We start from the raw sequence: 14,004 nt of genomic DNA on the forward strand, positions 1-14,004 counted from the left end.
CAGCAATGTCTAACACTAGCTGGATGGCTTTCACCTCTGCAAACTGACTCGATTCACCTTCTCCTTCAGCAGTTTCCGCAACTTGTCGTATAGGACTCCATACAGCAGCCTTCCACCTCCGATGCTTTCCCACAATGTGACAGGATCCGTCAGTGAACAGGGCATATTGCCTCTCATTTTCTGGCAGTTTATTATACAGCGGGGCTTCTTCAGCCCATGTCACCTCCTCCTCTGGCGACATTCCAAAGTCTTTGCCTTCTGGCCAGTCCGTGATCACTTCCACAATTCCTGGGCGACTGGGGTTTCCTATGCGAGCCCGTTGTGTGATCAGTGTGACCCACTTACTCCACGTGGCATCAGTCGCGTGATGTGTAGAGGAGACCCTCCCTTTGAACATCCAGCCCAGCACTGGCAGTCGGGGTGCTAAGAGGAGCTGTGTTTCAGTACGAACCACTTCTGAGGCAGCTCGAACTCCTTCATATGCTGCCAATATCTCTTTTTCAGTTGGAGTATAGCGAGCCTCGGATCCTCGATATCCCCGACTCCAAAACCCCAGGGGTCGGCCTCGAGTCTCCCCAGGTGCTTTCTGCCAGAGGCTCCAGGTAGGGCCATTCTCCCTGTGTGTGGCAGACAGCACATTTTTAACATCTTTTCCTGCCCAGACTGGTCCAAGGGCTACTGCATGAACAATCTCCCATTTAATTTGTTCAAAGGCTTGTCGTTGTTCAGGGCCCCATTTAAAATCTTTCGTCTTCCGTGTCACTTGCTAGAGAGGGCTTACAATCAGACTGTAATTTGGAATATGCATTCTCCAAAACCCCACGACACCTAAGAAGGCCTGTGTTTTCTTTTTATTAGTTGGTGGAGACATAGCTGCTATTTTGTTAATCACGTCCATTGGGATCTGACGACGTCCATCTTGCCATTTTATTCCTAAAAGCTGGATCTCCTGTGCAGGTCCCTTGACCTTACTTTCTTTTATGGCAAAACCGGCTTTCAGAAGGATTTGGATTATTTTCTTCCCTTTCTCAAAGACTTCTTCTGCCATGTTGCCCCATACAATGATGTCATCAATGTACTGCAGGTGTTCTGGAGCTTCACCTTTTTCCAGTGCAGTCTGGACTAGTCCATGGCAAATGGTGGGGCTGTGTTTCCACCCCTGGGGCAATTGATTCCAAGTGTACTGGACACCCCTCCAAGTAAAAATAAACTTTGACCGGCACTCTGCTGCCAGAGGGATTGTGAAAAATGCATTAGCAATGTCAATTGTGGCGTACCACTTGGCTGCCTTTGACTCTAGTTCGTATTGAAGTTCTAGCATATCTGGAACGGCAGCACTCAGCGGTGGCATGACTTCATTCAGGCCACGATAGTCTACTGTTAGTCTCCACTCCCCATTAGACTTTCACACTGGCCATATGGGACTATTAAAGGGTGAGTGAGTTTTGCTGATCGCTCCTTGGCTCTCCAGTTGGCGAATGAACTTGTGGATGGGAATCAGGGAGTCTCGGTTGGTGTGATATTGTGGCCGGTGCACCGTTGTGGTAGCAATTGGCACTTGTTGTTCTTCGACCCTCAGCAACCCCACAATCGAAGGGTCTTGGGAGAGTCCAGGCGGGGTAGACAGCTGTTTAATTCCCTCCATCTCCACGGCAGCTATACTGAAAGCCCATCAATACCCGTTTGGGTTCTTAAAATACCCTCTCCTGAGATAGTCTATGCCAAGGATACACAGAGCCTCTGGACCAGTCACAATGGGGTGTTTATGCCACTCATTCCTGGTTAGACTCATTTCAGCTTCCAATACAGTTAACTCTTGGGATCCCCCTGTCACACCAGAAATACAAATGGATTCTGCCCCTTTATAACTTGATGGCATTAGAGTGCACTGTGCACTGGTGTCTACTGGAGCCTTATACTCCTGTGGGTCTGATGTGCCAGGGCATCGAATCCACACCATCGAGTTGTCCCTTTCCTCCACCTGACTGGAGGCAGGGCCCCTCTATTCCTGGTCAGTGTATCCAGTATTCACTTCTTGTAAAATTGGCTCAGAAGTCCCTTCAAGAGGATAAGAAATAAGATCAGCCCTTCTACTCTGTTTGGAAACTGGAGCGGCATTTTTCCTGGTAGAATCCCCTTTTGTGGAGGTTTTTCCTCACAACTCACGTACCTGTGCATCTAGGACCGAGGTAGGTTTTCTATCCCATTTCCTCATGTCCTCTCCATGATCACATAGGTAAAACCACAGGGCACCTCGTGGTGTGTACCTTCTATATTGTCTCTCTTGGGCAGAGGAACACTCTACTCCTAATAGCTGAGACCTTGGTCCTTACAGGTGGGGAGTAGGACATATCCTCTTTGAGTTGCTGGACATCTTTTTGCATATCCCGCAGCTCGCTCAAGAATAGGGATCGGGTGATTACCTCTGGTTCTGTCTCTTCCTCCTGTTCCCATGATGACCCTGGTTCATCTTCATCTTTTGCTAAGTGAACTGATTTTTTTTTGTATATTTCTTCTTGTGTATGGGGGCAACCGATACTGGTGTGGGTTGGTCCGGTGGTTGAGTTCATTACCACTTGCTGAGGTTTGAGTAGCCACAGTGCCTGTTGCTGCGGCTGGAGGGGCTGCAGTGTCCGTTGCTGGGGTTTGGGTAGCTGCAGTTCTTGTTGCCACAGTTGGAGGGGCCACATTGCCTGTCGCTGGGGTTTGGGTAGCCACGGTGCCTGTTGTTTTGTTCTTAGATCCAGAGACCTTCTCTTCCCCTTGAGGGTACTGAGTAGTGTTGAAGAGGGCTCGATAGGCATGGGCCAGGCCCCAGCACATTTCAGCGATTTGTATCTCTCTGGAGTTGCAAGGGTGACAGCATACCTTTTCCAAATATTTTACTAGTTCTTCCAGATTCTGCATTTGTTCAGGGGTGAAGTTCCAAAACACTGGAGGTGCCCACTTTTTTAGGTACTTGCCCATACTACCCCACACACCCTGCCACTCATAATTATCCAGCCTCGGGGCAGATCTCTGGGTGATCTTCTTAAATAGTTGTTTAACCCTAAGCAAGACCTGAACTACATTCAGGAACATGCTAGTTCCTAGCAGTAGGACCATGCTGGTTTCAACATCCCAAGGGTATTAAAATTTTTCAGAATTCTCAAATGCCATTGTAACTAGACTGGAGGAGAAGGGAAAGGGGAAGAAAGGTGTCTCGCCCATAGATTGGCTCTCCGAGGAGGAAAGGTAAATGGTGTAACGATTAATAGTTTCCCACAGAAGGCTCCCACAGTATAGAGGTGATGACAATGCTGAGTGCAAACACCGGATTAGTCCCATGACCGATAATTTTATCATACCATAAGCCAGTATTACACAGTACATCAAAGCAAAAACCTTAATCCACCTCCCACGGATGATAAGCAGCAGAACAGGGACTATATACAGCAAGTGAGGTGATACATAACAGAACTCTAAAAACGAGTGTCACAACTCTAAGAGCTCATAAATCAACATAGTCACCAGTGACTCTTAGACCAATATAATGAATGCTTGTAACAAATTTGTTTTAACAAACTCTGGTCAGGCTTGTTGTTATCTCAACCCTTTGAGCCCCACGTTGGGTGCCAAAATGGACTGTCATGGATTTAACTCCAGCCAGCAACTAAGCACCACGCAGCCACTCGCTCACTTCCCCCTCCCACCCAGTGGGATGGGGGAGAAAATCGGGAAAAGAAGTAAAACTTGTGGGTTGAGATAAGAACGGTTTAATAGAACAGAAAAGAAGAAACTAATAATGATAACACTAATAAAATGACAGAAGTAATAATAAAAGAATTGGAATATACAAATGATGCACAGTGCAATTGCTCACCACCCGCCGATTGACGCCCAGTTAGTCCCCGAGCGGCGATTCCCGCCACCCCCACTCCCCCCAGTTTATGTACTAGATGTGACGTCTCATGGTATGGAATACCCCGTTGGCCACTTTGGGTCAGCTGCCCTGGCTGTGTCCTGTGCCAACTTCTTGTGCCCCTCCAGCCTTCTTGCTGTCTGGGCATGAGAAGCTGAAAAATCCTTGACTCTAGTCTAAATACTACTGAGCAACAACTGAAAACATCAGTGTGTTATCAACATTCTTCTCATACCTAGCTCAAAAACATAGCACTGTACCAGCTACTAGGAAGACAACTCTATCCCAGCTGAAACTGGGATACCTCTAATGGTCTCAAGCCTGCTCATTAATTTTTTTAAACAGTCATTATGGACTTTCCCTATCAGTCAGAGCTAGATGAGTCAGGCATAAGTAAATATGGCAAACATCCAGCAAGATGTGAAGGAATGCAGCTGTGATCTGTGTCACAGAGAATACTGCTGCTTTTCTCGTCTCCCATAAAGCTGAGGAAGTGGTGGCAGGGCTTAGGGGTTGAGGCTCTTTGATCATTTTAGTTGTTCTTCTCCATATTTCCCCAGTCTCACTCTGTCCTTTGAGGTGTTCAGGCCAGAACTGTGAATATAGTTGATGCCCATTTTTGTTGTTGGCTTTTTTGGCTGCTTTAGTGCATTGAGCTGGTTGCAGAAACTGTCAAGATCTAACATTACTGTCAGTACAGCCTAAGCCAAAACCTCTTACTTTATACTGGAGAGTAAAAATGTGCTAAGACAAATCTATGAGTACCTCTAAAGGTGGCTCTGAGAAGCTACAGTGTAGATAGTAGCTGGAACAACAAAAAAAAAATAATCCTTTTCAACAAGGTATATAACAGGATGTGCTGGTTGGGAGCACCAGCTACTATACGTAATGTTTGTTTTCATTCAGATTAAATTCATCCATGTCTGAGCCTTCTGTTGATACATGGAGAGAAAAAAGCACTTAACAGGTCTGATTCTTTGAGCCTCTACTGGCTTATCTCTGCTGATAAAGGGATGTTAGAGGGACTTTGAATACAACAGCACTGTAAACACTTAAAACAAAGTGGCATGGCAGCTGGTGAGCACACTGTTCCACAGAATGGGGTGGGAGGGATGTAAGAAATCAGAAGGTAGGCTTGAAATCCCCACTCTTCATGCAAACAACTTGCATGAAACAACATGATAGAACAACCTTGCCTGAGGGAGAAGCAGATCCATGACGATATTGCAGAGGGTCAGTCTGTATCCAGTCCAGTGCAGTTCATATTTGATGCTGAGGATGTTTTCAGTCACGTGGTTGAACTTTTTTGTGGTTTTGGTCCTGTCCTGTTACTGTACCTTGTTCACCTTGCTTACCCACAGCAGCAGGGTTTGAGTTGGAGGAGACTGTCCAGCTCTTAAGGTATCAGCAGGGATGGAGCTGATCTAATGTGCTGGTAGGGAATGAAGAGTGCAGAGAGCCTCACCTCTAATAGACAGTTGCATTGGTGTATTTAAGTAGCTTTGCACTGACTTTGGAGTCTGGGGGCACCACAGTGGAAACTGGCTTCTCCTCACTTTGTTGATGGAAGTGTAGTAGAGCAGATGCTAAATCCAGACATGAATTCCTGTCTTCAGCCTTCCCTAGGCTTTGCTTGCTCTACAGTAAAGCTGCTGCAATGATGCTGGAGCTGACATGCTGGCTTTACAGCATGTTTGCTGAGAATCAAAGGCTTTTAAATGAATTCTTGAGATGAAGTAGAAGACGGTCTCTCTTCTGCCCATCATTCCAGTCTGACCAGACAGTTTTTTCCAGAGCTGCTGTTCTTTTTCCTACTGAATTATATAACTTGGAAAGTAAATTGTATATGACTCTCCTGATAACCATGCTGAACAGTCTGGCCAGACAGAAGCGTTTAGTTTCAAAACCTTTCAAGAAACTCTGCATCCAAATGACCAAGCATTTCCTGGAATTGTATCCCAGATATATGATCTGGTAGATGTGCTCAGCATGTGCTGCTCTGAACGTGCCCCTAAATCAATGCAAGTACAGCTGGGGCTGTAGTCTCCTTTAATCAAGTTCTGCAAAGCAGTTGTGTGATGGGTTGACCCTGGCTGGACACCAGGTGCCCACCAAAGCCATTCTATCACTCCCCCTCCTCAGCTGGACAGGGGAGAGAAAAATATAACAAAAAGCTTGTGGGTCGAGATAAGGACAGGAGAGATCATTCACCAATTACTGTCATGGGCAAAACAGACTCAGCTTGGGGAAAATTAACTCAATTTATTACAAATCAACCAGAGTAGGGTAATGAGAAATAAAACCAAATCTCAGAACACCTTCCCTCCACCCCTCCCTTCTTCCCAGGCACAACTTCACTCCAGGATTTCTCCACCAAGCCCCCCCAGTGGCGCAGGGGGATGGGGTTTACGGTCATCACACGTTATTTTTCTGCTGCTTCATCCTCCTCAGGGGGAGGGCTCATCACACTCTTCCCCTGCTCCAGCATGGGGTCCCACCCACGGGAGACAGTCCTACACAAACTTCTCCAATGTGGGCCCTTCCCACGGGCTGCAGTTCTTCATGAACTGCTCCAGCATGGGTCCTTTCCACGGTGTGCAGTCCTTCAGGAGCACACTGCTCCAGCGTGGGTCCCCCACGGGGTCACAAGTCCTGCCAGAAAACCTGCTCCAGTGTGGGCTCCTCTCCACAGATCCGCAGGTCCTGCCAGGAGCCTGCTCCAGCGTGGGCTTCCCACGGGGTCACAGCCTCCTTCGGGAACCCACCTGCTCCTGCGTGGGGTCCTCCACGGGCTGCAGGTGGAGATCTGCTCCACCGTGGACCTCCATGGACTGCAGGGGGACAGCCTGCCTCACCATGGTCTTCACCACGGGCTGCAGGGGAATCTCTGCTCCGGCGCCTGGAGCATCTCCTCCCCCTCCTTCTTCACTGACCTTCGTGTCTGCAGGGTTGTTTCTCTTACATGTTCTCACTCCTCCCTCTGGCGGCTGTTTTCTCTCTATCCCAACTTTTTTTTCCTTCTTAAAAATGTTATCACAGAGGCATTACCACTATTGCTGATTGGCTCGACCTTGGCCGGTGGCGGGTCCGTCTTAGAGCTGGCTGGTATGGGCTCTCTCAAACACAGGGGAAGCTTCCAGCAGCTTCTTACAGAAGCCACCCCTGTAACCCCCCCCGCTACCAAAACCTTGCCACACAAAGCCAATACAAGTTGCTATGTACTGCTGTATTTCAAGACAAGTCTCTTGTTCTTCCCTTCCATTTAAATCAGAAGCTGTTGCCAGCAGGACCATCTCAGACACATGAAGCTATTGCAGTGGTAGCTACAGCCAGGTGGCTGGGTGCGTAGAACTGCCTCATGGGACTTGCTGTTGAGTTTTGTGCTGGTTGTGGCAGTGTGTAGAGCAGTGAAGGGCTGAATCTCTGAAGTGCAAAGGGTTGTAGGAAATGCAGGAGAAGGGACTGGGTGAGGGAGGTGGTGTTTGCCCCTGGTAAATGCCAGCAGAGCAGGGCAGCTAGCAGCTCTGTGCTGCTGCTATAGAAATCCAGGAAGGCTGTCTGTCTGCTGGGGGTTATGTGACTGGCTCATGCTGGCTTTGCTGGGCCCTTGGCAGCTTGCCTGGGTATTGAAAAACATCTGCACTGTTTTCTTGCTGTGCTTGAGTGCTGCTACAGCAGCCTTAGTGGTGCATGGGCTGAGGAGAGACCTGGTCACAGCTCCAACCTCTTAACACCCAGTGGGACAGGGAAGGCAGTGCAGCCTTATCTGATGGCCTTGGGTGGTAGTGGCCTTCCCTACATGGGGTAGGCAAAGAGCCTGGCTTTCTGCTGGGAGGCCAAATGTCATGAGGAACAGGCTCACCAAGCAGCTTTCCAACCCTGCACCATCCATGAGTGGTGTGGACAAGCTGAATTCTGGTCTAATGCAAGCTTTGCCTGCTGCCCCATCACAAGCGTGTGCACAGATGTGATAGTCTGTCATCAGATTAGGTCTTTGAGGTTTGTATTGTGTCATCTTCTCTATGCTGATGGTCAGGGTCTGAAGTTCGTAAATATCTGTTCTCACTTCAACTATTATCCTTAGCTATCCTTAATTATCCTTAACTAAGTTTTGACTTTAAACAAGTTTCTGATGCATCACCTAATGAAGTTGTCGGCATCCAGAATCTATGTATGTGTTAACTCTGATTCTGCTGTTGTGGTTACCTTTTTCAGGACTATCTTACTGAGTGTAATTTCTTTGCTTAATGAGCCCAACACATTCTCTCCTGCCAACGTGGATGCGTCAGTCATGTTCAGGAAATGGAGGGACAGTAAAGGGAAAGACAAGGAGTATGCTGAAATCATAAGGTAAGCTTTGCCATGTGTGATGCTGTGCTACTGGCCTCCTGCTTTGAATCCTATGAAACAGGCTGCTTGCAGAATTTGCTGAAACCAGCTTCTTGCTGTGGTTGCTCCTTTGGAAATGAATTTTACTGTCTTATTCCAAGTCCACGCTTCTGGTTCCTCTAGGATTTTCAGCACACAGAAGTGGTGCAAACTTCTGGAGCAGGAGGACTGGGCTGATCTGTCTTTAAATTGTTCTTTTTTAGACTAATCTGGCATGATGCTCTGAAAAACCTATTGGCTGCTAGTAAATACTAGTCAAAGTCCCTGCTTGCCTTTGAGCACTGCCTGTGTTGCTTGGGATGTGATTCAAACTGACTGCATCCTACTAATTCTGTGCTTAATGCACTCATGAATCATAATTTTGCCCCTTCAATTCAAAGGAATATCAGTGGGGTTTGGCAAGTGCTTGTAAAGCTGGGTTTGATTAGCTGGAAGCACTGTTCAGTCTTGACTGTCCTTTGCTGAGAAGTTCATGGTTCATCAGGTGCTGTAGGGAGATGATGTAAACTTGAGCTGGGGTTGCTGTAGAGTGGCAGGTGGACAGCCCATACTGCAGTGGGACCACTGTCATGCTTGCCTGGGGCAAGACCACATCTGCATTGATTCCGCTAGCTGGGTGTGAAGGATATACCCCTGGTTGGAGCTACGCAGGGCAGTCAGTCACTGGCCTGAGTTGTGCAAAGAGCCTTTCTGGGAGGTTATCTTAATCCCTTCCAGCTCCATTGGCTTCAGTGGAGCTGGATGTGCTCCATAAATAAGAGTATGGCAGACTGACAAGCAGGTGAGTGTGGGTGAAGGGACAGGCTGCCATCTGTTCCTCTCCCTGCTGGGAGGCAACACAGGCCAGCAACAGTTCGCAGCCTGAGTGCTGCCAGGAGGCAGCAGCCAGAGCCTGTCCTGGGGTGATGGGAAACACTTGTCTTCTGCCATCCCCAGGCAGTGCCAGAGTTATGGCTGCATCTTGGGGTGCAGCCACATGCTCAGACTGTTCTTACCCTCCAGTGGGAGCTGAGAGCTGCCAAATGCTTGTGGGAATTGCAGTTTTGAGCATGCTGGGGTAGAGTCATCAGTGGTGGAGGGTGACTGTGGATGACATCTCTGAACCTACCTCAATAAGTCATAATAAGTCATCTTAGGAAATCCCTGAACATCCCTTCTGTAACAAATGTAATTAAATTTGATCTGAGCTCTGGCAGGTCTCTAATGTGGAGTCCTGTAGAATAACTGATTTCATATGTCGCTGAGAGCATGTGTGCTGCAAACGCCCTTGGAGTGCTCCCAAGCCTGGGGCTGCAGGAACTAAATCTGTTTCTAGTGCTGCTTGTGGTGCTTCTGCCAAACATCAGCTCTCCTGACTCTGAGCTGCCAGGAGGGGTGGAGTTGGCTGGGAGGTGGGGAGTTGAGCCATGCTGCTGCCAACACATGGCCCTGCTCACATTGCTGTGTCGTTCTCCCTGCAGGAAACAGGTTTTGGCTACCAAAACTGAGGCAGAGAAGGATGGCGTGAAGGTCCCCACTACGCTGGCAGAGTACTGCATCAAAACTAAAGTGCCTTCCAATGACAACAGTTCAGATTTGCTTTATGACGACTTGTATGATGACGACATTGATGATGAAGACGAAGAGGAGGAGGATGCCGACTGTTATGATGATGATGATTCTGGCAATGAGGAGTCGTGACCTGTTCCCTCTATGCCACTGTACTGCCCTGCCGACTCAGGCCAGAAGGGAGCAGCGGTAACCTAGCAGCAGTTTGGCAAAAAAGTGTGTGTGTGTGTGTGTGTGTGTGTGTGTGGTGGTGGGGGGGGGATCAAAAAAACTTTGTCTCCTGCTGTCTCCTGTTGTATGGATCTGTTTGCTCCTTTTTTATGGACCTCTTAGAGACCCTCCACAGAATGTCTGAATTCTTGCATTCTTAACCCTTTCATCACTGTATTATTTCTTTTTTAAAAAGAAACTCCCTTTTTCACTTCTCTACAAAATGCTCACAGTGAAACAGGTTTGCTCATGTTTAGATTCTTGAATTAAGTACAGTCTTTCATTGAGATGTTTAATGTATTTAAAGCTGGAACAAACCCATTGGAAGCTGGGTTTTCGGGAGCTCAAGTGCTGCATTTACTGGGAAGAAAAAAAAATCCACACAAAGCAAATTGCCAAGGTTTAGCTGCTCCATTTACAATAATAGCGTGTGTACGTTCGTTTAGCCTTGTGGTGGTGGCTTTTCCTTTATAAGGTGTGGGGCAGAGAGTGTAAAGCTACTGTGTGTTGAGCTTGATGGGATGTTACTGAAAGGTACAGTATTACTTTTCAGCCTGCTCAAGTTAGGAAATAGCTGGCCCCTGGAGCCCCGGAGGGCACAATTAGCTTTGTCTCTGAAAAAGGCTTGTGATATGAACCCTAAAATAAACACTTAACACTTCACATCTGTACAACTGAGCCCTGGGTTGCTTTTTTTTTTTTTTTTTTTTTTTTTTCAGACTAGGTTGGGGTTGAAAAAGTTCAGTTTAGCCATGCTGCTGAGATCTGCCAGCTGCCCCTCTCCAGAGGGAGGGGAACAGACATGCAGCCCACTGCCCAGTGAGCAAGTGTTCATCCTGAACTTTTTTTTGGCAGTGGGAGAGACAGATAGATAGCCTCCTGCCCCAGTGCTTGCTAGCAGCTCTTGCTTCCTGCAGCCCAAATCCAGTGCTGGCCTGAGCCTTCTTTCTGTTGCTTATGTAGGTCATTTGTTGGTAAATGCAGCTCTGCTGCAGTCCTGGGGGCTGTGTGGGGTCAGCAGCAGTCAAAGCTCCCTTTGGTGCCTGCCTGGGGTGGCCAGGCTGTACCTGTTCCCTGTGCCTGCAGTGGCTGCTGGGGCACAGGGCAGAGGGAATGGATGTGTGCTGGGCTTTCCCCTGCCTGGCTGGCTGGGGCATAGGTGACCATGTGCAGCCCCACAGCAGAGGGATACACAGTGCTTTCAGGCTGGAAGAGGTGGCCAGCAGCAGGGTTTGACAGACTACTTAGCAGCATGCTTCAGCTAGTGCACTGAGCTAGGCCTCCTGCATGTTTTTGGGAGCTCTTGGCAGAGCTTAGGGCCCTCCCTCGTGGGGCAGGGGGGATCCTGCATGCTTGTGTCTGCAGAACCCTCTTCCTCAGTCCCTCAGCACCCTCACCCTGTTGCAGTGTGCTCTCCTTGTTCGGCTGTGGTGCAGTGGCCTGAATTCACCTTTTGCATAATCCCTTGATCAGCAGCCAGCCCTGTCCTCTTGCTCTTAGCCCTGGCACCTCCTGCTTGGGTGAGACCCTCCATTCCCACAGGTACAGAGGCAGTTACCCTGATAAGAGCTGCAGGCTTGGGCATTTGTTTATGCCTCCCTTTTGTATATCTCAGGGTTTTCAATGGTATATCACCAGCTGTGGTCCCTTGATGGGTGCTTTGTTGGGAGTAAACTTTGTTCTGTGATTAGCTTGGGGGCTATGTCCCAGGGTGAGGAGCAGGATGAGAGTGAGCAAGCTCAAAGTGTGCTGCCTGGAGGAAGAGGAGAGGAAGGCAGCCTGTGGGGAGGGGAGGAAGGCTGGTGGGGCTCTGAAATGATCAAGGCAGATGTGTTTTCAAAATATTGCTTGGCTGGGATTTGCTGCAGCAGGGACAGTCCCTGCTCCTCTGCCCCAGGGTGTGCTGGTGGTGCATCCCTCTGCCCCCTGCAGAGTAAAGGCAGCCCAAGTGGTGATACTGTGTCCCTCAGTGCTCCCTGTGACAGTCTGCCCTCCTGCTTGCATGTTACCTGGGGAGGCAGCTGGCCCCTTCTTGAAGTGTCCCACATGGGCTGCTTCAGCTTGTCCTTCCAGCAAGGACTGACTCAGCCCCTGGTGCTTTTTGGAGCTGGCAGCAGGGCTCCCCTGCATCTCGTGATGGTGTGGGGCACTCCCCAGCTTTGCTCCAGCCCTGTGAGGGCAGTGCCAGCGTTGGCAAATTTGGCCCCTGGCACTCCTGGCTGCAAGACTGATCTCAGGGCCACACTGGGACAGACACACCAACCTCCAGCTTTTGGGGGGCTGTTGGGGAGTGAAGGAGCTGAGTATGGCAATGCTGGCTGTGCTGATGACTTGGTTTGAAATGATACTGCATCTTTCAGGATTTCCCTTGTACTTTTGACTGTGTTCGCTGCATATTCTCCAGTGACTTGTATTTTCAAGCTTGGTGTTGCAAGATGCATTATCATGACTCTTGTGTTACTCTTTTTTTTTTTAAAGACAAAAAACAACCTATTTTGAGAGTTCCTACATTAGCCAGACTAATTTTTCTTCCCCGCTGTCCTGTGCAGTGTCACTGCTTGTTGACTTGCTGGTTTCCTTTTTTGAGATACAAACTGAAATATGAGGAGGTTTTAGTTTTTGGGGGTTTTTTTGGTTTTGTTTTTTTTTGGTGGGTTTTTTTTTTTGAAACTATTTAAGAAATTGTGGAAAAAATTTTACCTGATCTGTGTATTCTGGTTTTTTTTCTTAACCTTTTTCTCCTGTCTTGGCCAATATAGTAGCATTTACATTTGCAGTGACATGCCCCTTCAAATGCAGTTTTCAACCATTCTGAAGCCAGCAGGGTACACTAGATTTCTTAGTAGTTTTCTTAGCTGAAATCCCAGATGTCTTCCTTTTTTTTTTCTTCAGTATAATTTACCAGAAAGAATTAACTAACAACTGATGCATTTTTGTGTTGTCTTCCCCTTCAGTAGTTATATTTTGTCTTTTCTGCACATCTGTCTACTAATAAAAATGTGAAATGAAAATATCCCTGTACTGTTACTTCCCTGTTAATTGAGCTGGTTTATTTGCATGAGTTGTTACTTAAAGGTTTGAATAACAGCTATTCACAAGTTCAGTGCTGCTCCAGTATCAATGCCTATACATAAATATCTGTAAGGTTACTGGACAATAAAGCTGCTGGTTGACAGCTGTCTGCCTGAACTGATTTAGAGAAGTACTTTGGCACAAGGCCATGGCCTTTGCTGTTATATTTAGTCTTTCTAAATCAGCAAAGGGGTGTGACAAGTGGGAAGATGGTTCATGGTGTCATATGACTGCAGCAGGGATGCAGGACTTGGGGTAAAGCTGCTGCTGCCATGGGGCTGGGGTGCTGCTGGTGGTTGGCTCCCTGGCAGGGCAGGAGCACAGCACTCCTGAAATGGTCAGGCAGTGGGGGAAGCTTGCTTGCTGGAGCAGGGGCCTTTGATGTCATGCAGAAGACTGGCAGAGGAATTGAGGTAATCACTGCCAATCACTTGTTCAGGGTGCTTGCCCTGCCTAGCCCATTCCCTGCAATAGTGGAGAAGTTTGTTTTTGCAACATCTTGCTGCTACAGTCAAGCTAAAATTAGCAGGACAAGTGTACAGGAGTTGCATTTGCTGTGCTGTGAACAATGCCAAGTGCAGCACCTGCTGAGTCAAATGTGGTTGTGGCCTGAGTGCTTTGGCTTCACAGCTGTGCTGGAGGAATGGTGATGGCATTTCAGAGCTGCATTCCCAGATGACTCTCCATACTGGGGAATGGAACTGAGAGATGGTGTCATCTGGGCCTTCTGAGATCAGGCTTGCTTGTATCTCCTGCCTGGCTCCTACAGCACTGGGCTGCCCAGAGCTGCCACTACCTTCTTCATCCAGCAGAAGGTGTGGTACCAAAGGCAGGACAATCTCTCCAGCCTGACCTGCGCACTGGGTAAACCTGGCTGCCACTTG

At 48.2% G+C, this 14,004-nt stretch overlaps 1 protein-coding gene across 1 annotated transcript in view; it reads left to right on the plus strand.

Moving 5' to 3' along the window:
- The window catches only part of UBE2R2 (ubiquitin conjugating enzyme E2 R2), an 84,283-nt gene extending 71,224 nt beyond the window's left edge, over positions 1 to 13,059 (plus strand). The window contains exons 4-5 of the mRNA XM_069775214.1: positions 8,117 to 8,251; positions 9,751 to 13,059. Of these exons, the coding sequence (XP_069631315.1) occupies positions 8,117 to 8,251; positions 9,751 to 9,970 (355 nt within the window). The 3' untranslated portion in view covers positions 9,971 to 13,059. The remainder of the gene's footprint in view (positions 1 to 8,116; positions 8,252 to 9,750) is intronic.
- Positions 13,060 to 14,004: the final 945 nt, after the last annotated feature.

The sequence above is a fragment of the Haliaeetus albicilla genome, chromosome W (assembly GCF_947461875.1).
Source record: "Haliaeetus albicilla chromosome W, bHalAlb1.1, whole genome shotgun sequence".
Lineage (NCBI taxonomy): Eukaryota > Metazoa > Chordata > Aves > Accipitriformes > Accipitridae > Haliaeetus > Haliaeetus albicilla.